Genomic DNA, 21,845 nt, shown 5'->3' with positions numbered 1-21,845 from the left:
GGGGCCGCGCTCCGAGGGGGCCGAGCCCGGGGATGCCGCAGCCGGGGCACGGAGGTGCTGGTGTCCCGGTGCTGCCGGCCCTCCCCCGGCCCTCCCCCGTGTGCGGCACCCTGGGACGGGGCTGACGTCAGGAGGAGACGGGGAAATCTCCGAAGAAAAGCCCGGAGAGGCGGGCAGGGCGCGCACAGCGCCCGCCGGGCCCGGCCCCCCGCCGCCGCCGAGCGCGCCGCCCGGTAAGTGCTCGGGGACGGCCCCACGCGTGTGTCCTCCCCCCCCCCCCCCCGCGCCCGGACCGCCCCCACGCGCGTGTGTCCCCCGCCCGGACCGCCCCCACGCGTGTCCCCCACGCTGTCCCCCCCCCCCCCCCCCCCAGCGTTGGCCCCGGTGCGCGCCCCCACGCGTGTGCCCGGCGCCCGCCGCGAGTCCCCACGCGTGTCCCGTGGGGCCCGGCCCGCCCCCGGCTCCCCTCACTCGCCTCCCCCGGGCGGCTCCGCGGGCGGCGGCCGGAGGTGCGGAGCCTCCCGGGGCCGGGCCGGGAGACAAAGCGGGGCCGGGGGCTCGCCCCTCGCCGCCGCCTCGCCTCGCCGCCGGCCCCGCTCCGCGCTCCGCGCCCGGCCGCGGCCCTTGACATCTTCTTACACCGCGCATAAATTCTTTCGGGGCCTCTGCGCTTCGTCAGCCCTGACAAATGCGCTGGGAAATGCAATTCCAGAGGAGTTACCTCATTTTATATGATATTTCATTTTATATGTTATTTCATTTTATTTTGTTCTGTTCTGTTCTGTTCTATTCTATTCTATTCTATTCTATTCTATTCTATTCTATTTTACTCTATTTTACTCTATTCTATTTTATTCTGTTCTGTTCTGTTCTATTCTATTCTATTCTATTCTATTCTATTCTATTCTATTCTCTTTTCCTCTGTTCTCTTTTCCCCTATTCTACCCTAACACACCGTTTTCAGCCCCCAGCCCTTCTGCTCGGGGCTCTCCGCGGCGCGGAGCAAAGCGGCCCCGGGGCTGTACCGGCGGCAGCAGCAGCACCGGGCGGGGAGCGGGGGGGCTCCGGTGCCCCGGGCCGAACCGGGGGCAGGTGGCAAGGCCGAGGGTGCTCGGTGCCCCCCCGACGGCTGCTGGGGAGGCTCCTCCGGGGCTGCGCGGCCGCGGAGGAAACTCGAGGGACGGAGCCTGGGCCGTCGATGAATTAATTCCCCGCTTAGAAAAAGAATATTCCGCAGTGCCTCTGCTTTGCTTTTTTTCTTTCTTTCTCGCTTTATTTATTGTTTCTTTTATATTGAAAAAAAAAATAGGTACTTTTTAGGAGCTACATAGGGCGCGAGTGTCTCGTTATCCGGGATAACGCTGCGCACACCGGGAGCGAAGTTCTCGGAGGGTGTGGAAAAAGGGGTTTTTTTCGGCGTGTTAGCCCTGCTGAAAGCCTGCGAGGCTCCCCGCTAACGGCACCTTTAGGAGAGTTTTTTAGGTGTCGCGCTAAAATAATTGTCCCTAGGAGAGTTTTCTGTTATTTCGTCCTTTCTCCTTAAATTTTGCCAACCTCACCGTAAGAGAACACAAACGCCGAGGCACGAATTGAACACAAAACAATACTCAAGTGCATGTACCGAGGACCGAGACGCCGTTTGCTTGTTTTACAACAAATTTAAAATACATAATTTCTACTTAACAAACCAAGGTGCGTGTTCTCCGCGCCATTCCCAGCGCCAGGTTGAGCCGCTGATCTAAAAACTGACTTCCAAATAACTGCTGAGAGCTACTTCGCTTGGAGAACCTCCTCAAAAATCCTTCTTTTGCCTGAAATACGGACAGGGTCCTGGAAATCCCGTGCTGGAGCTGTGGCAAGGCTTCCCGAGAGAGTTTTAGCCGAGTTAATCGCGCCTGTGAGCGAGGCAGATATTTCCTACCGAAACCCACCGCCGAACAATAACCTGGCGGGCTCTGCAGCCTGTCCTTTACAGTTGTTTTTTATTGTTCACGCAGATTTTATTATGAATTCGTGGATTTCCAAGGGTACAGCCTGCTCGCCGCGCTTAGAGAAAGGAGCGCCTTGCTCCGAGAAAATGACTGCGGGGTGAGCGATGCGTTATTTCCCTCCCGTGATGAGCAGCCCAGATAGATGTTGCTTTTAAATAACAAAAGGGGAGGAGAAAACATTCTCTAGTAAAGCCGAATTCCTTCGTTAGACCGCCTCCTAAACGTGCTAATAAAACTAATTCGTTTTATTTGCCCTCGACTTTTATATCTAACCCCGCGCGCTGATTAGCGCAGCCCTCTTGCAGGCGGTGTGCTCCTATCTCGCCCCGAGATGTCCCGGTCCCATACGGCCCTTCCCGAGGGGAACCGGCCCCAAAAGTGTCCCCAAGCCTCATCCCGCCGGGGTTTGCTCCCCGGGCCCCGGGACCGAGCGGGGCCGCCGGCAGCGGGGGAAATCAGCGTGCCCTGGGGGAGAGCTGGGGGGAGAAAAGAAAAGAAAATCGGAGCTGAATGCACACAAAGGTGAATTGTTTCTCCGATTTTGCTTTTTGAAGCAGGAAACGTGGGGCTCTGCAGAGATTCGCTGCTGTTCTGAGAACATTAAAGAGCCCAGCGCGTTATTAGAATATTTCAGCCTTTCAGGAAATGTTGTGTTTAGGGGAAACGTGTTTCCCCCATCCATCCACTGCAGCAATTAAGAGGTTGCTCGCCTGAAACAAGGTGGGGGAAACCCACAAGGAAACATAATACCGGTGGTTCCAAACGCTGCCTCCTTTTCTGCTGAAGAAAGATCCGAGCACATGCCAACGGGGTGCCCGGGCCTTTGATTACCTTCCATCAGAGGCATCTTTTTTGGGTCTACAAAACACATTTCGGATCTAAAGATGCCCTGAGTAACATGAGCAGGCTACCCAGTAAGCGCCGCTGCCCCTTCCTCCATCAATTAATAAGAAAAGCATGTTCCCTCTGCTCCGAGAGGGAATTGTGGGACCATAGTGGACTTTTCCCTTCTCTTCCCCCCACCCAGAGAAAAAGCCCCCCGGGTCCCCTGGCTGCCCAGCGCCTGCCCATGGGCTGCCAGCAGCGAGTTGTTCGGGTGCCTTTTCTCGGAGCACGCTTCGGTGTTCGTGGCCTGAAGGATGCGGAAAGGGCCGGGAAAGAAGCTCGGGGTGGCACCGTGCCGCCTGGCATTTAGGGAGAAGTCAGCCCAGGAGGAGGCTCGGGAGATGGTTTTATTTTCGGGGCGAGGGTCGGGGGAGGAGGGCCGAGGGGAACCCCCCTGCCTGCTTCCAGCTGCGCAAACCCGAATAGGAAAAACCGTTCCTCCAGCCGTCAGTCGCTGCGTTTCAAGAAAGCCTTGGGGTATCATTTGTATCTGTCAGAAAACATTAAGCCTTCAGCTTTTTCATCCCCAGTTTTTGCAAGCGCTGCCGCTGGCCGTCGGCGCCTGGGGCAGCCCCGGGCCGGGGGGGGGTCCGAGGGGCTCGGGGCCCGGGACGAGCTGCAGCGGGGCTCCGGCAGGCTCCGGCACACACCGGGTGTCCTGCGAGGTGCCACCGGCCGAACGCCCCCAGAAAAAAAAAAAATTAAAAAAAAAAAAAAGTCATTTTCTCCCCAGAAAACTCAGTTCCCCCCCCCCCCCCCTCCCCGGGTGTGAATAGCGGGGAGAGCCGGGGCGGTGCGGCAGGGCCGGCCGGGCCGAGGGAAGCGCGGAGCCCCCCCGGCCCCTGCGCTTTGGCAGCGGGCAGAGGAGCATCGGGGGCTTTGGGGGGCCGGGGGGGGGCCGGGGAAAGCCGCCGGCGAGCAGCAGCGGCGCAGCGCTGCGCGGAGGGGCCCTGCGCGCCCGCGGAGGCGGAGGCTTGGCCGGGGCCGGGGAGCGACGGGGGCTGCAGATCCAAAAGGGGCTGATTTCGTTTTGCTCAGCTCCTTAGGAAAATTGCTCTCCTGGCTGCGCAGAGGAGGACAGGCCGGCTAGGAGCCAGCGTAATTTTCCACCTTCCTTCCCTGAGCGATTTAACATGCTCTCTCGGCTGGGTTTCTTCCCCCTCTCTCTGCTTCCCTCTGTCCGTCCTCCAGTCCCGGCCGCCCGCGGGGACTCCCGGCTCCGGCCGCCGCGGGCATCCCGCAGGGCTGCGGGGCTCGTTCCGTGGCCGCCGTGACTTGGGGGATGCTGGCTTTCCTCTTAGGGCCGTGGCAGAGGAGGGGAGCGGGGGGCAGCCACAGCGGCGGCGGGGAGCGCTGGGCTCTGCCTTGCGCGGGGGTGTACGCTGGGGGGGCGATGCTTTTGGGGCAGGACCCCCGACGGACACCGCACCGACGGACGTCTCCCCCGGTACGCCGCAGCAGCAAACTCCGGCCCGGAGGAGCGGTCGGAGCTCCGCGGGGAGCTGCGCTTTCCTGCGCGCATCCCTGCGCGCATCGCCCCGTCTGCTTGTTCCCGACACGCGTGGGCAGCCGTGGGCCAGAGCCACGCACCAGCAAAGGCCTGGAGCAGGGGCTGGAGGGTAAAACCCACTCATTTACCCATGCGGGGGACATTTTCATGGTAGGAAGCTTTAAAAATGGCCCTGAGCCCTGTCGAGGAGCAGCCGGCTCCGCGCGCAGAGGAGCTGCGCACTTCCAGCCGCTGTCACCTCCCCGTCGATGTCTCCTGCTTAAGCCAGTGGCGATAGCCCTCTGCCACCCCCGCACCTCCCGCCGGGCACTTCTGGGAGGGTTTTATTATTCATGTTGTTTTCCTACAGCAACTCCCAGCCGCGGGGCTCCGCCAAGGAGCGCCAGGTGGAGGTTGACTGGCTTGTCTTGGCTTTGCTTGGGCTTGCTTTGGCTGGGCTTGCTTTGATTGAGTTTGGTTGGGTCGTGTTTAGGTTGGTTTGTCTTGGGTTGGGTTGGGTTGATTTGGTTTGGTTTGTCTTGGTTTGGTTTAATATAGTTTGATTTTGGTTTGGTTTGGTTTGGTTTGGTTTGGTTTGGTTTGGTTTGGTTTGGTTTGGTTTGGTTTGGTTTGGTTTTTCTTGGTCGAGTTGGATTGGGTTGAGTTGTCTGGGCTTGGGTTTGGTTGAGTTGGGTTGGAGAAACTCTCCCTCCCCCCTTGCAGCTCTTTTTTTATAGAGGGCTTCTCCCTCCTTTCGGGCAAAGGTGCGCTCGGGAGGAGATGCTTTCTTTTTTGTAACAATTCCCAATAATTTATAGACTGAATCTGAGTCTATACAATGCTAATAAACCTGAAGAGGAAAAGCTGGCAGAGACTTAACTTCGCTGCCTGATATACGGCCCAGGTGGTTCTGCCTTGGCTACAAACACCGCAGCCAGCCGGGGTGGGAGCTCCTGTCCGAAAACAGAAATCCCCGGTGCGGGACTGGTCCGGGGGCCTCTGGGGGAGCTGTCCGCCCCTTCGAGAGGCACAGGGGGTCCTTCCCTCATTCAGACGTGTCTTGACCTCTTCTTAACGGAGTTATCACTGCCGTGGCCGACGCTGATTTATTTATAAGCGCCATCCCTCGTTCTGGGATTATTTATAGCAGACGGCAGCGGAGCGGTGAATTTGCGGGGCCTGTTACAGCTCGGGGGTGCAGCCCCCGGCCGGGGGAGCCCCTGGCGCGGAGGTTTCCCACGCAAAACCCCCGGCTGAGCTCCGCAGCCCCCCCGAGCCCCCCAGCCCGATCCCCCCTGCGCCTCTCCCGGCCCTTCCCACGCCCACGCGGGTCACGGCTCCCCCGGCACGGCCCCGCGGGGACGGGAGGCTGCCGGGCCTCCGCCGCCGGCCTCCCCTCGCAGGGGGGCATCGAGGCTCGCCTGGGGTCCGGGCCTGCGGAACGGCGAGGTGTGACGCCACGGAGCGAGGCGTGACGTCACGCGGGAGGGGGGACGTGACGTCATGGGGAAAGACACCGAGGAGGGACGTGCCCCGCGCCCCGAAACGGAGCGAGCCCGGCACGAGGAGAGAGGGGAAAGCGCAAAGCTGGGGCCTGCGGGTGCGCCCTGCAGGGTTGTCGCGACACGTGCTTGTCCCGACAGTGGCGGGGAGAAGCGGCGGCCTCGGCCCTGTGCGACGGGAGCCTCCCGGCTCCCAGAGCACGGAGGGAGAGGATGCCCCAGACCCGCAGAAATCCCCTGTAAGACATTCAGCCGCTGCGTGGCACCGCGGCCCCGTGCGCAAGGGTGCGGCACAAGCCTGCCCCACGGCCGGCCACGGACACGCGTGGGGAGGCCAGGAGAGGACCGGGGGAGGGTCCTGCTCGGTCCCTTCCTCCCGAAAGCCCCCCGGGAGCGGCGGGACCGGCCCGTTTCTCTCCGTCAAACCCCGGGGGCTGTGCCCGGGGCTGGTCCCCCCCTCCCGGCCCTTGGCCCCGGGGACCCCCCAGAAGCTGTCCCCGGCCTTATCGCTGCCTCCACCTCGGGGAAAACCCGCTCGTGGCCGGAGCTGAGCCTTTCCCTTCGCTCGGCGGGAGGATTTGAGCCTAGAACGAATTTTTAAAATATATTTTATAGAGCAGAACAAAAACTGTAAATTAGGCAGAGTGAAAAAAAAAATAGAAAAAGAAAGAAAAATCCCGCCTCCGGTTTGAAGGCTGCTGCGAGCAGTAGGTTTAAAATAGCCGGAGTGGAGCAGCCGGGCTGTTGGCAGGCTCCTTCCCTCCCTCCCTCCAGCACAGCTCGCCTGGCTCCATCCTGCTCCCGCTGAGAGCGGAGGAGCCCCCGGAGACCTGCCCGGGGCTGCCGCCGCTCCCGGCCCCGCAGAAAATATATATATTAAAAAAAAAAAAAAAGAAAAAAGAAAAAAGAAAAAAGAAAAGAAGAAAAAAAAGAAAAAAAAGAAAAGATGGGACTGTGAAGAGTGCATGCTTGCAGTCCTGTCACCCTCACCCCAGAGCCAGAGGAAGGCCGACAGCACCTCTCGCTTGTCCCCCGGGAGGAGCCCCCGTCCTTCCCCTGCATCAGCTGAGCCCCCCCGGCCCCAGGGCCCCAGCTGCTGAGAGCTGCGGATTAAACCAAGTCCGGCCTGAGCGGCCTCGAAATTGTCTGGTTCACCTCGGGTGCCCGAAATCCCCCGTCGTTTGCAAGCTCCTGAGCTGAATTTGGCTAACACAAGGACACCAAAATGCCACCAAAAAAAAAAAAAAGAAGAAAAAAAAAAGAAGGGGGGGGGGTAGAGACCTGAGTGCGACAGCACCTACCTGTGCACACCCTTAACTGCACAAGGCGCTGCAGATCAGAGGTGAGGGGGCTGAGGCTGAGAGTTTTGGGCATCCCCCGGCCCCATGGGCAGGGGGGGGCTGCTCCTGCAGCCCCCGGGCTCTGGGGGCTCTGCCGGGGGGCGCGGGGCGGGCCCGGCTGCATCACCCCGGCGGGGTAGGAAAAAAGCCTGCACGACTGGAACATTGCTTCCCTCCACTTTCCATAAAACAGTTCAAAAGTTCTCTCGCACATCTTTACTTGATTTGAAAGCAAAATAGAGTGTCAGGATGGATCAGTTAGAGCGAGCCGAGAAAATAAAGAGGAGAGAAGGTCCTTTCCCCGGGCGGAGTCGCAGCCAGGGTCCCTCTGCCCCATCCCCTCGCCCTGTCCCCCAGAGCACCCCTCACCTGCCCCCAACCCGAGGGCTTCCCGTGTTTTTTTTCCACCTCCCCACACACCGAGGTGTTCTCCGGGAGGGCCCAAGGCCCTGCCCCGGCCCGTGGGGGGGGGGGGGGGAGGCACAGAGGGTTGCTTTGGGATGGAGACCCGGTGTTATCCGCGATGCGCCGGGAGATGCTGCCCTGGGAGCGCCGGCCAGGAGCTTTATTCTAACCCCCTCGGCGAGAGAAAAGGAAAAAAAAAAAAAAAAAAACGTTAAAAAAGGCTAAAACCGGTTCAGGCACAAATCCCAGGAGGCCGACCCCAAAGAAATCCCCCTGAGACCCGCCGTGGGGTCCCTGCGTGCTGCGCGGGGTGCCGGAGGGGGGGTGCCAGGTGCGGAGGTGCCGCCGTGCGCACGGGCGCAACCTGCGCGCTGCCGGCGGGATGGGGAGGGGGAAAGGATGGGGGTGCTGTCACCCCAACCCCCCCCCCAAAAAAAAAAGGCTGGGGACAGGCTGGGGGGGGCGGAGGCCAGCCGGCCTGCGAGCGGCTGGGAATGATTTTCCACCTTCCCATCCGTTTCTGAAATATTTTTTGTACCCCGCCGAGGCTGGGGGAGGCTGCGGGAGGCGGGGGGGGGGGCGGGTTTGGGGAGGGGGGGGCGGCACCCTCGCAGCAGAAGCGGGAGCAGGGAGAGGGGGTCGGGAGGGGGGGGGTCCCGGCGGGAGGGGGATGCGCGGGGGGCTGCGCGGGTTCGGCCGCGGCCGCGCAAGGAGCGCGCATCGGCGGGGAGCGCGCGGGCAGGTCCGGGTCCGCCCGGCCGGGCTGGGCGAGCGCTAGATGGAGTGATGCATGAGCGAGACGGGGAGGTTTTAACCTTCAGGGGGAGGAGCCGCGTTTAACTACAGGCATTTGTTCTAGGGCAGGTCACTTTAATCTCTTTAGCTTTAAACTGTCCAACTCGCAACTCGCGTTTCTCTATAAGGGATCTTTACCACTTCCCTGCCTATGCGGCCGGAGTGCCGTGCCTCTCCCCGAGCAGAGACAAGCGGCTTCCAGGCACTGCCCAGATCTCTTCTTCCGACACCCTTAAAATTATACTGTTAGTAATAAGTGGATTTGCTTTTGTTTTTGTTGTTTTTTTTTTCTTAAAAAAAAAAAAAGGAAAGAAAAAAAAAAGAAACCAAAAAAAAAAAAAAAAGCTCCTTGTTCCTTTCTGTGTGGAATAAACACCTGCAAACTCCCCCAGGCAGCCCGGCGCCCCTGCCATGGATTCCTTTAAAGGTGGAATGAATTTGGAGAGACTGCCCGAGAGCTTGAGACCCCAACCCTCCCATGACATGGCTTCCAGCTTCCATTTGCAAAGATCCTCGGAGCCCAGAGACCCGATCGAGAACTCAGCCAGTGAATCCTCCGACACGGAGGTGCCAGGTAACCCCCCCGCGGCCCCGGCCCGCTCCCCCCCTGCGCCGCCGCCCCCTCCCCACCGCTCCTTCCCCTCCCCGGGCGGCCGGCGCTGCTCCGCCCGCGCCCCCCGCGCAACCGGAGCCCGTGGGGGGCCGGGGGGCAGCAGCCGCCGCTGCCCCCGGTGCCTCCATCCCCAAAAAAACCCCACGGAAGGGGCGAGAGGGGGCCAGGGGCCCGCACGGAGCGGCCGCGCTGACAGCCGCGGCGAGGGACACGCGTGGCCACCGAGCCCATCCCACGAGCTGCTTTTTTCTATTATTTTTTTCTTCCTTTTTTTTTTTTTATTTCGATTTTTTTATTATTGTTTAAATAGTTATTAATCGATCGGGTCGAAGGGAAAGGGGGGGACTCTTCGGGGAGCGCGGTTTTGCCGGAGGTTTCTGAAGTAATGTCAGCTTTTGCCCGGGTTTGTTTTCCAGCTCGGGAGGTGCAGGCATGGAAAAAGATCTCTCTGTCAAAGGAGGGGGGGGGGGAAGGAAAAAAAATAAAAATAAAATAAAAAAGCCCCGCAGAGCAGGAGAGGCGGCGTGGGGCCGCCGCGGAGGGGATGTGCGCGGCCGCGGAGAGGTTTCGCGCAGAGCTGCGCGCTCTGCAGAGGCTCCGGGCGCCCTGAGCACCATGTGCAAGGGCTGCAGGGAAAGCTGTGGTTTCCCAGTTTGTATTCAATTAAAGTAGCAACATTTCTAGGATGACAAGGAAAGCTAGGAGAAGGAAACAAAAGCTGCAGGAAGGAGCGTGATACCCGTTCTCCACCGAGACCTTCTCGGGAGAAGTTTATGTCTCATTTCATTTAAATTTTTTTCCTAGATGGTGGTGCTCTTCTCACTTTTAGCAGGTCCTATAATCTAGAGAGTGGCCGCGGCTCGGGCCAGTCCCGAAGTGGCACACGGTGATAAACGGGGGCTGGTTTGTGCCTCCCAGGCTGATTCGCAAACAAAGTTAGGGACCGGCGTCTGGAAGGGACTGCGAGATTAGAGGGGATTATTTGAGATTAGAGAGGGAGATTTGCTCCATTTTGCACTACCCCTGTATGTGACCCCTCGGTGCCGGGGCAGGGCTCAGGACCTGCCTGCTTTTCTTCTCCGAGCAGCTACAAAATACCTTCCACGATTTCTTTCCTTTTCTTTCGTTTTTTTTTTTTTCTTTTTATTTTTCCTTTTTTAATTATTATTTTTTTTTATTTTTAAAGGCACAAATGCCAATTAAACGTAACGTGTGCTATGTTTTGAAATTGTAGCAGGGCCGGGCTTGGAGGCCGGATTTTTACCGAAATCACGGCCAGGCTAAAACCGGCGCGGGGGCTGCGGCCGCAGCGCTTTGCCTTGTGCTCCCCCTGCCCGGGACCCTCTCAGCCCGGTTCCTGCGAGCCTTTCCCAGCCGGGAACGAGAGCAAAGGCAGCCCCGAGCCGGAGCCGTGCGGGTTTCTTTTATTTTACTTTCTCTTTCCCGCGGCGCGGCCGGTCCAGCCCAGGCCGGGTAGCGATGTGCTGCTGCTGCTGCAGGCCGTGCTGGCTCTGCAAACCCCTCACCGCACACAGGGGCTGCAGTCGGCCCCTACACCGCTTTGGGGTTTCCATTTCAGCTCTGTTCTACCCCCCACCCCCCCACCCCCCCACCCCCACCCCCCTTTTATTACGGAGGCGAAAAGCGATCGCTGGGTGACTTTGCAAGGACGAGCCCTCCCGGCCATCGGATGCAACCCGCGATTATTTTTAGCCTCCCGGCCACCTCGCAGGGGTCGGGGCTGCACAAACGCCCCCGAGCCCCCCGGGCAAGCCGCCCCCGGGAGCCGGGCAGCGGGCCCCGAGCCCCGCCGGCTCCCCTTAGGCAGCAGCAGCAGGACGGAGCCGGGGGGAGAGGGGGGTGGCAGCCCCCAGCCCCGCACCGCCGTGCCCGGGGGGGACCCCGACGCCCGGCCGCACCTTTCCCGGCCCGGCCCGTCTCGTTCCGGCCTTCCCACCCCATTCCCCGCGCCTAAACGCGGCCAAAAGCCGGGCTGGGAGAGCAGAGAGGGGCGATAAGAAAGGGGAGCGGGGCTCTGTCCCCCGTGGCCGTGGGGCCTGGGAGGGATTCCTGCTTCCAGGCCGCGCAAATCCCCATCGCGAAAGCGCGCCTGGCTTTTTTGTTTGTTTGTTTGCTTGCTTCTTTCGATACGACTTTTTTTTTTATTTTTTTTTTTGCGGTGGGCTTTGCTCAGCCTCGGGTTAAAATAAACAGTAAAATCCTCAAAGCAGCTAAAGAAAATAAAAGAAAAAGAAAAGAAAAAAAATTGGGGGAGTGGAGAGGTAGAGAGAGGGTGCCTTTTGCAATTAATTGCTGCTGCCTTTTACACCCCTACCCTGCCAAAGTTTCCTGTCGCGGCCGAGCACAACAAAGAAAATGGAGCAAAGATCGCGCCTTAGGTTTAAGGGAGTAAGAAGGTGCCGTGGTGGGGCAGAGAGGCCGGTGCTGCAGGGAACCCGCTCTCCCCCCAGGTTTTTCTCGCCCCTCGGGCCCGCTCCAAGCCGGGCCGCCCCGGGGGTCTGGGTCCGGGCCGGGCTGGGCGCTGTCCCCCCCCCCGGGACGGGGAGCCCCTGCCTCCGTGCCGCGCTGGGTGCAGGGCCCCCGGGAGCCGGGTGGGTGCCCCCGGCAGGGCGGGCAGGGCCGGGGGCGGGGGGCGGCGAGTCTGCTTTGTGTGCCTGCATTTCTGTCTGAACAAAACAAAAACAAACAAACAAAAAAAAAGAAAAAGAAAAGGAAAAAAAAAAAAAAAAAAAACAAAACAAAACACCACGACACCCCACCGCAGAAAAAGAACGAAGCGGCGAGCAGAAAAACGAGGACGGGGCCGCCGACGACCCGGCGAAGAAGAAGAAGCAGCGGCGGCAGCGGACCCACTTCACCAGCCAGCAGCTGCAGGAGCTGGAGGCCACCTTCCAGCGGAACCGCTACCCCGACATGAGCATGCGGGAGGAGATCGCCGTCTGGACGAACCTCACCGAGCCCCGAGTCCGGGTAAGAGGGGTGCGGGGGGGGTGGGGGGTGGGCAGGGGAACAACCCCTTGCGGGAGCCGCTCCGGCCCTCCCTGGCCGCGATTTTGAATTGCTAAACTCGGCGGCGGGGCCGGACGGGAGAAATTCACCTCCCGGCCTCGGAGATGCTGCCCCCGAAAAAGCTGCGCCCGGAGCCGGGGGGAGGCCGGAGGAAGCCGGCTGCGGGGCGAAGCCCCCCCCCGCCCCCGGTGGGCACCCCCTCTCGCCCCCTTGGCTTCGCCGGCACACGGGGAGGGCGATCTCCCGTGGCACGGCGCTGCTCCCCCGCAATGCGGCCGCGGAATCGCGGCTCGGCCCCCGGGCACCGGCCCCGGCCCCAGCGCGGAGCCGTGCGGCCCCTCCGCGCCCGGCCGCGCATCTCCCGCGGCTCCCCCGGGGGCTCTTTGCAGAGGCCGTCGGTGGGCAACGTGAAGGGCAAGGGCTGCGGGGCGCTTACACTGCAAAGGCAATAAGCCCTGTAGACGCAGAATTGTAAGGAGAAGGAGCCTGGTCTTTATACGCCTCGGAGCCGATGGCACCTCGGAATATATATATATATATATATATATAGGCTGTTATTTAGGGGGAGATTTACTCGTGAGACAGCGAGCGGCCAAAGCGGAGTGGCTCGGGCTGTGCTGACCCGCAGCCTCCCTGCCCTGTGCCTGCGCTGACACGGCTCGCCCAGCTCCCCTTGGCGTCCCCTCCCGGGACATTTCCCCGCGTGGAAAAGCGAGGCGGCAGCGCCCGGAGCAGGAGCCGGGGAGAAAAAAGGGGTGCGGGGAGAGCGGGGTCCCCCCCGGCCCAGAAAATCCGTTTTTGTCCCGGTCCTTAAACATCGAGTGGCCGAATCGGCCGGCGAAGATTTTGTTTAAAATCTTTCAAGAGTAAACAGCCGCTGCATCGGAAAGCATTGTCCTAATTGCGTTTAAAACAAAACAAAACAAAGCCGGAGCGGAGACTAAACTGCATTAATATTGCTGGAATATTTCAGGAAGCAAATAAAACTAATATATGAGTAGCCATTAACATAATCTCGTTCTCCCTCTGTGTGGAGATGTTTTGGTTTGATGTTCTGAGATTGCAGATTGCAAATCTAACCTTAATTTGCTGTGAGGGCCTTCCTTTAAAATGTCTAGGAGCCGTAATTAAAACTATTACCCTCATTTTCAGGAAATTCCTGTCTGGAAGCACCTTCCGAGGAGTATATTACAGGTTTCGAACATGTTGGTTTTCGTTTCCTCTTCATATTTATACGGGATTCTTTTGATTATTGTTATTTTTTTTTTCAATAGACCCCGCCATCCCTTCCCTCCAAGTTTCCATCCTTGAGCCCACAGTTTACTAGGAGTTGCGCCATTCCTGCGCTGGGAGGGGAGGCCCCGGGAGCTGCCCCTGCGCCGGCTCCGAGGGGCGCGGGGAGGGAGCGCAGCCTCCGCGGGGCCGGGCGCACGGAGCCGCGGGGAGCCCGGGGGAGCCCGGCCGGAGCGGCTGGCGAGCCGGCAGCGGGGCCGTGCTGCTTTATGAACCTGGGAAGAGAATTTGGGACTGCCCGGCCCCGGCCAGCTCCTCCTGCCCCGGCTCATGGCTCGCATCACGGGGGGCTCAAGCGCTTTCCGAGGGCTTAAAAAAAAAATACGGGAGAGCCTGGATCAGGTTTTTGCATCAAACACCGGGAGCGGCCCCCGCTTCTCTGTTCCCTAGTCAGGGCTGTAAATTCTCATTAGATATAAAGGCAGAGGCTGCATCCATCCAAGGGCGATGCAGGGCCTGATTTTTTTTTTTTTCAAACCTAAACATACTAATCCAATCCCCTTTTTTATGATCTGTAACAGGGGACTTTTATTACACAGCATTAGCATTCGGAAACACGGCGGAGCCGGGGCGAGCCGGCCCTAATCAGAGCGGGCCGTGCCTTCGCCCCGTGGAGAGGGGCGACGAGCGGAGGGGGGGAGCCGGGGGGACGCGGCCGGGACCGAGGCGCGCACCCGCGGGCACCCGCGCAGCAGGGCTGGCAGATGCCGCCGACCGCTCCCTGCGCGCACAGCCGCGCAGAGGGATGCGCGGATTTTGGCTCCCGTGGAGAGGGGCTGGGGGCCGCGCAAGAGGCTGTGCGAGGCCGCGGAGCCCTGCGGAGGTTGGGGGGCGTTTGGCCGGCCCCCGGCTGTCCCCCGGCCGCCCGCTGCTCGGGGCGGGGGGCTCCGGGCGCGCATCTTTGCGCGCCGCGCGCATCCTCTGCGCGGCCGTCGTGCGCGCCTCGGCGCTGACCGTGCCGTGTCCGTCCCTCCCGCAGGTGTGGTTCAAGAACCGCCGAGCCAAGTGGAGAAAGCGGGAGCGGAACCAGCAGATGGACCTGTGCAAGAACGGCTACGTGCCGCAGTTCAGCGGGCTCATGCAGCCCTACGACGACATGTACGCCGGCTACCCCTACAACAACTGGGCCACCAAGAGCCTCACCCCGGCGCCTCTCTCCACCAAGAGCTTCACCTTCTTCAACTCCATGAGCCCCCTGTCGTCGCAGTCCATGTTCTCGGCTCCCAGCAGCATCTCCTCCATGAACATGCCGTCCAGTATGGGCCACTCGGCCGTGCCGGGCATGGCCAACTCCGGCCTCAACAACATCAACAACATCAGCGGCTCCTCGCTCAACTCGGCCATGTCCTCGCCGGCCTGTCCCTACGGGCCGCCGGGCTCGCCCTACAGCGTCTACCGGGACACTTGCAACTCCAGCTTAGCCAGCCTCAGACTGAAATCAAAGCAGCACTCCAGTTTCGGCTACAGCAGTTTGCAAAGCCCCGGCTCTAGTCTAAACGCCTGTCAGTACAACAGTTGACGGACTTGACACAAACCACCTCCGACAAACACCGCCGACAAAGCAAAGCAGAAACTAAGCGACGTTTAACGGAAAAGAAAAAAAAAAAATAAAATAAAATAAGAACCCGATGATGACTAAAAGCAAAACCCGAGCAAGTGAGAGAGGAGAAAAAAAAAAGTAAAAAAAAAAAAAAAGAAAAAAAAATATATAAAACCCGAAATCTCCGCGGACTTCGATTGTCTAAAAAAATACTAATGAAAACCGACGACACTACCAACAAAGCAGCGCTTTTTAAAACAAAACAAAAAAAACTAAAAATTAAACATCAAAAAAAAAAACGTAAACGGACCAGAAAACTTTTGCAAGAGACATCGAAATCTGGTACATGGATGAGTTGCAATTTTTCTCTGGATTATGCGGGTTGTATGTGTTTACTTGAACTTGCACAGGAGTTTGTAAGGCGGCCGCTTCCCCGCGGGGAGAGCGGCGAGGGAGGGAGACGCCTCGGTGGTAAGAGCTGGTGGGACGGTTCTTGGCCGCTTGTCGCACGGGAAGAGTTTGGTTAATGTTTACCACTGAGAAACAGAATCACACTCAAAAACGACAAAAAAAAAGGGGGGGGGGAGAAAAAAAATATAATTCGCAGAGGAGTTTCTGCGGGAAAAAATGGTAAAAATATTAGGTATGAAACTATTAAAAATAATAATGACAAGGGTCAACCACTTATATAAGGTTATATTTATATCTGCCGTTACATTGTGCCGGATCATTGTCCTTGGCCGTTGAATAAACTGTTTTTAAAATGCATGATTCTTGATGTTTTTTCTTTAGTTGGAAGCTATAATCCAGTCATTCCTGATACTAAGCAGCTCAAGGTTCCTACCTCTTCATCCTTTCCAAAAGACTGCAGTATCCCCGGTTGTGAGAGAGCACAGATACCCTCCAGCGTTGCAAAAACTGTTCAGCTTTTCCCCATCCAAAGTCTTATCCTGATAATGAAATTATCATTCACCTTTATTTAAATGCAGGTTTTTTTTTTCTCTTAAAAAAAATTAAAAACATTTTTAGAGTGTCTAAAAAAAAAAAAAAAAGACCAAAAATGGTCTATTATGAAGTGAATCCAGATACTGCATCTCTGCTAGAGAAACAGCGAGCCTCGGCGTCCGGAAAGGTTGCTTAGCAAAGCTGAAAGCGTTCCTTGCTTTTCTAACTGTGAAGGAAAAACAAGGAACCAAAAATGATCTTAAGGTGTTATTATCTTAAGGTGTTATTATGTAAATGTAGATACTTTAACAAGTGCTTGTTGGCAAAAAAAAGAAAAAAATGAAAAAAATGATAAATATGATCTTTATTAATACGCATACAAAACGCATATGAAGTTTAATTGCAGGCATATTTGTTGCTTATTTTCGTCGATACTTATTACCTGTAGATGACAAAGAAACATAATATAAAATGCACACGGTACTTCTTTCCCAGTGTATTTCACACCTGTGGTAAACGTTACGCTGGATGTTTCAATTATGCTGTTGTGGATAAGGATGCAGTATATATATTGTTTTATAAGTTATGTTTTGTGATTTTTTTTTTCAAAATTAAGAGCATGGGAATAAAAAAAAAAAAAAGAAAAAAAAAAAAACGAAACGAAATCTAGAAATGCCTTTAATGTTCTTTTCTGGCTGTGTTTAAGAGATCGACTGAGTGAGGAAAGCAGCTTTCCCCCCCTCCCCGCCCAGCGGTGGAGTTTTGGGGAGGGCCCCTCCGCTTCCTCCCGGTAATTGCGCCGTCTCCCCGCGCCCCCCCGCGCCCCGCCCGGAGCCGCCGGCCCGAGGGGACGAAGTCTCCCTTCCCCGGGGAGGGGGCCGCGGTCCCTGCCGCCCCCAGGGGCGGCCGCGGCGCTGGAAACCCTACCCCCTTCTAATTTTATGGCAGGCTTTTACCGCTGCTGTTTTGGCGACCCGGCGGGGTTTATGGGCGCAGCCCTCCTGGCCGCGTGGATTTCTGCTCCCACGGAATAATAACGCCTCCAGCCGTGGGATCAACCCCCCCCCCCCCCAAAAAAAAAAAAAAAAAGCTAACCCTCGCACCCAGAAGCCCCCCCTCGCTGTCACGGCTCCGCTGAGCCGTTTGCCCGTTTTGCCCAGGTGCGTTTTTCTCCTGCTCCCCCAAATCCCCCCGGATTCAGGACCCAGACCTTCTTCTTCGATGCGTTTAATTTTTTCCCGAGCCGTCGCAAGCACCGACGACCCGGCCGTCAGCAGTTACCGTTACGATCACCGTTTTGCGGAAAAAAGCCGCAATTGAGCCGCCGCCTCGCTAATTTCTCCGCGCCGGGGCCGGCCCCGACGGCAGCCGCCCTCCTGCGCGGCGACAAAAGCCACCGACGGGGCGGCCTCTGCGCGCCCCCTGCGCGCTCTTTGCGCGCTCCAAGCGCGTTTTTTGCTCGGAGGTCGCTCCGCAACCCGGCCCCGCGGAGCTGTTCCCTGGCACCGGGGGGGGCACCGAGCCCCCGGCCCCCTCCAGCTTGTGCCGGGGCTTGTGCCGGGGCTCGGGGGCGCACGGGAAGGGGCGCCGGGCGGTGGGAGCCGGGTCTCAACGGGAGCATGGTCGCTTGGGGGGCATGCACGTCAGGAGAGGAAAATTAGTGCTTTTCCCCTCCGGTTTCATCAGCCCGTGGGGTAGCTGAAAGCCCTGGGCTGTAAATTTAGCCTGGTTTTCGTGTGTTCGTTTTTTCTCGCTCCTGGAGGTAGCACGGCTAGTCCCAAATCAGAGCAGGGCTCCCGCTCAGCCAAATCCTGCCGCGAGTTGTTGCCAGAGCCCTGAAACCCCTGAAATTCAGCGTGTGCGAGGGATGCAGCCTGCTTTGGGTTTCTGTGCCCGTCGCCGGCACCAGCATCCCCTTTCCCCGCCAGTGTGCCAGGGAAAAAGCACCCAGGGCAACGGGGGCACCTCGGCTCAGTTAGGGCTGGGGGAAAGGGAGATTTCGAGGAGGCATTGAGCAGAAAAGCAGCTCCTACACCTTCGCCGTGTACTTGTCCGGATGCCCTGCAGCAGCCTTTGGGTCTCCCCAAAATTGTCACACCGACTTGCTGGGGGGGGTTGGAGTACGGTTTGGCACCTCCCGGCCCTCGCACGGGGACATGGCCTCGGAGGGCGCCTCTGCAGCCCGGCTGTGTGCCCAGGCTGGCAGCGGCTGGGGGGGGGGGGAGCTGTCATTTCACGGCCCCCCAGACCCCTCGAGGGAGGCCCCCCCACCTCTCCCCGCCGCTCTGCGCACTTGGGTTTCGGAGCTCCCCCCGCCAGCGCCGTGCCCACGGGTATTCCCACGGCTCCCCCCCAAGTTTCTCTCCCCACGCTTTCCTGGGGGGGGTCCCCGCGGGGACTCCTGGAGCTGCCCCTCTTCGGCCCAGCGTGGCTCCGTCCCGGAGGGTCTCTGCCCCTCGCCGGGCTGCGGAGAGCCCCCAGGCTCCTGCCCACCGACGGCAGCCCCCCGTTCCTCGAGGTGAGCGGATGCTTGGAGCCAGAGAAAGAGCTGAATCAAGTTTTCCATTTGTTCTGGGTGTGCTGGCTTACCTATTAGCATTTCCAAGGCAAGGCTGCCTGGGGAGCACTTTGCATACCTACCTGGGCTATGGGTTTGCTTGGGAGCCCTGGCCGGTCCTGAGGGGTCCCAGGCGGCCAAGCCAGAAGTTGCTGCACTGTGGAGGCTCCTATTGCACAGCCCAGATGAAGTTCACAAAGACTTTATGCCTCAGACTGCGCTGTTCGTTCGAGATTAAATGTCTTCTAATAAAAAGCTGTGGTCAGTTTAACTCCAAACTGCATACTTTTCTTTATCTGTGGCCTGGAACTCTGCAAACTATGCAAAGTCCCATTTAAATTAATGGGATGCTTCAGTACTGATTTTAATGGGATTTTGTATAATAAAAATAACACTTAGAAATGCCCTAACATTTTGCTGCAAACTTGCAACAAAAGTCACTGGAACTGGGATAATAAAATACAGGCTTTATTTGAAACCTATGAAGGTTTTGTCATTAACTTCAATGGCACGGTTTCAGGCCTTATTATTTTAGTTTACCATTGTATAAGTAAAAATTATTTTACCAATTAAGCAAGAATCTGTGACAACTTTTCTGACCCAGTCTGGCAACTTGTACATGAAAATTTAGTTTGATATTATCAAAACGGCCAAGATATTCAGTCTCATAAACCAGCCTGTATACAAGGACAGAGAACAAATAAAAATAAGAAACTACACATTGTTGTTGCTCAGTAAGAGTTTGTCCACCGAACAATGCGAAGTTGTTACCTCTAAAAAATACCTCAGACCCTTCTTTTAATCTAACCGAGAGAATGGTTTTCTGCTCACCCTCGTAGAAAACAGTAAAAACCCCCTTCAAAGTAAAATATGTTTTAATTAACAGAGCTGCAAAATAAAATCCACAGCTATGCAACAAGCCTCCTCTGCAGCTCACCATTGTGTGAACCACTCGGGCAGGCTGCACTTATTAACAAGCTACAGGCTACGCTCTGCGCCAAACTGATTAAGCAGTAGGGCTGCAGGCAGATTTTCTATCAAAAATGTTTCAATGGCAGCCAGCCTTTTCTTTTGCGGCATGAATTTTTTAATTTTTTTTTAACAGGGAAAAATAATTTGTTTATCCCCATCTCCAATTTTTCTAATGAAGAAAGCATATGCACAAAATTTTTATTTAACAAAAAAAAGCAAAACACAAAACTTCCCAACAAATAAAAATTCCCATAGGAAATAAAAAAAAAAACGAAAGAACATATGTGTTTGATTTTTCCCTTCTTCACCCAAGTAATTTCTTGTAAAAAGCCAGTAAACAATGCTCAGTCTCTGCTAGAGATGAGCGAATTCGCTCAGAAATCTTCCCAGGAGATCAGTAGAGCTGAGCGAAGGCTTGTGCCCACGGGCGAACCCCTCCGATGGAAATGAGCAGCCCAGAACCAGCTCCTCCCGACACCTCTGCTGATGCAGATGCAAACTGCCGGCAGTGTGCGGTGCCTCCACAGAATAAGATGTAAAGCAGCACTCGATCCAGGTTGCTAATTCGAGTCTCACATAGCAGCTTCAGAGCTTCCAAAAAATCTATGTGTTAATATGCAAGAAACAAAAATCTGCCTTAGTATGAGCAGGGACAAAGTAGTTGCTGTCCCACAGGAGCGCAAAGTAATTTATTTTACAGGCTTCAAAGTGATACATGCCTGGGTATAGGAGATTAGCAGTGGGATTTTCAAAAGCCCTATGTGAGTGAGGACCAGATTTAAAAAAAATGATTCAGTGAATCAGTCCTGGTGTGAGATTTTCCTAGAAGAGAGTTAGGCACCTGGGATTTAGACACTCAGAGTGAGACTTTTAGAGGGATTTAGATGTCTGAAGATACAGCTAAGTACATAGTACATCTTTAAAAGCACCCACTGCTGTGTGTATCAGGAGTGTCTCCGCTGGCTCCTTCGGAAGCTCCCCTGACTGCCTGGGTAACTGTGGGAACCCCAAAACCTTCCAAAGGCTGGCCGTGAGCACCCGGTGTCTCAGGCAGCTGGGCACCTTTACAAAATCCCGTTCTCCCTTCTTTCTCTTTCCCAGAAAGTCTAGAAAAAGCCTTCACTCATTTAAGAGCCAGTTCAGGAAAGCACTTAAGCATGCCAGGAAAGTGCCCAGCAGGATGCCGTGCAGCCCTGGCCCCACCGAGCCCGCAGGGAGCTGGGCTGTGGGCTGCAGGGGGCTGGTGGTGGTCCCTGGGGAGCTGCAGCTCCGGTCCCACCCTGCTGCTCACCCCCAACTGCGGGGCGAGCCGAGGGTGCTGCACATCACGGGTAAAGCCGAGCAAGGTGAAGGAAGCCTTTTGGAGACTCGTGCTCTCGTGAGGCAGTGTTTAAAGACAGGCACTAAACCTAAAGGCAAGTTAAAAGACAGGTAGAGCCGAGCCAGCTGCAGGCGCTGACATCCCTGACGGAGCGCGGTGCTCTGCACAGCTTGGGTAAAACACTTCCCCTGGGAAACAGGGTGAGGAGAACAAAATACCGCAAGTCAGTGCAGATATTCGGAGGTGGAGGAAGCCTTATTAGCCTTTATGGCAGGGAAGCATGCTTGCACATCTCCATGCTCTGCAGCGCCCACAGAGATGGTTCTTGGCTCCCCTGCTGAGCCACCCCAGTCCCACAGACCGACCCAATGGCACGCAGCTGGACACAGCACAGCCCCTGCACAATTCCTCTGCCTGGCAAGGCAGCAAAAAGGGCTGGATCCTGTCCTCAGAAGACTCGTCCTTGTACCTTAAGTGCCCCTGGCCCCCTCCGCACGCCCTTGGTTGGCAACGTCCGTGTTCTGCAGGAGGCAGGCAGAGGTGGCCCAAAAGTAGGTTTGGGAGGACGGGGAGAGGCAGGCACCTGATGCACTGACCTGAGCTGGCTTCGCGTGCCCTGCCTCTGAACACACCAACCTCCTCCTTCCCAGCTGCCTGTCCGTCCATCCCAGCCCATCCATCCCATACATACCCCACCACTCCCCATGGATGCGTGCTGCCCGCTCCTGGGCTGTCCCCACCGCCCATGTGCTTCCACCTCCGCCCATCATATTTGCAGGGTCATAACTTGTAAATGACAGAAACTACTTGTCCACAGTTCTGCCTGCTTTCCTGACCCAAACCCGCTCCATTACCTTCCCCATACATTTCAGCAAGACCTGACACCATGCACTGCCACCCACCCACAGCCCCCATGCCGTGTGTCCACCTGCAGTACGTTTCCACCTCCCTCACTCCTTGCCTGCCTGTCCCCAATTTCCGCACGCCTACCTGGCCGTGGGATGTAACTGCCCAGTTACATATATCGCACTGTTCTATGTGTTTTCACCTACCCGATCTTAGAGCTTAGACATGAATTTCTTATTTATTTGCACAGTCTGAGCTCTCTGGTACAACTCTTCTACACACATTTAATCTGCTCATCTCTGCCCCATACCCACTCATTTA

At 57.0% G+C, this 21,845-nt stretch overlaps 1 protein-coding gene across 2 annotated transcripts; it reads left to right on the top strand.

The window, feature by feature from the left end:
- Positions 1–113: 113 nt before the first annotated feature.
- PITX1 (paired like homeodomain 1) lies at positions 114–15,651 on the top strand. 2 transcript variants are annotated; one of them, XM_035560803.2, is made up of 4 exons: positions 114–233; positions 8,800–8,981; positions 11,806–12,011; positions 14,323–15,651. In XM_035560803.2, the coding sequence occupies exons 2-4, from the start codon at positions 8,819–8,821 to the stop codon at positions 14,860–14,862; spliced, it is 909 nt and encodes a 302-aa protein (XP_035416696.1). In that variant the 5' UTR covers positions 114–233; positions 8,800–8,818; the 3' UTR covers positions 14,863–15,651. The 2 variants fall into 2 exon arrangements, with proteins under 2 accessions (XP_035416696.1, XP_035416697.1); XM_035560804.1 differs by lacking the exon at positions 114–233 and adding an exon at positions 8,535–8,652.
- The last annotated feature ends 6,194 nt before the right edge of the window (positions 15,652–21,845 follow it).

This window comes from Cygnus atratus, chromosome 14 (assembly GCF_013377495.2).
Source record: "Cygnus atratus isolate AKBS03 ecotype Queensland, Australia chromosome 14, CAtr_DNAZoo_HiC_assembly, whole genome shotgun sequence".
Taxonomy (NCBI): Eukaryota; Metazoa; Chordata; class Aves; order Anseriformes; family Anatidae; genus Cygnus; species Cygnus atratus.
The sequence above is the reverse complement of the archived record's forward strand: the minus strand, read 5'-3'. Positions and strand labels throughout refer to the sequence as shown.

Excerpts from the sequence above, each read along its gene's own strand:
- PITX1 (XM_035560803.2), top strand. The coding sequence starts at position 8,819 with ATGGATTCCTTTAAAGGTGGAATGAATTTGGAGAGACTGCCCGAGAGC. Across the intron at positions 8,982-11,805 it reads CTCCGACACGGAGGTGCCAG|AAAAAGAACGAAGCGGCGAG; the intron begins GTAACCCCCCCG and ends ACCCCACCGCAG. Across the intron at positions 12,012-14,322 it reads TCACCGAGCCCCGAGTCCGG|GTGTGGTTCAAGAACCGCCG; the intron begins GTAAGAGGGGTG and ends TCCCTCCCGCAG.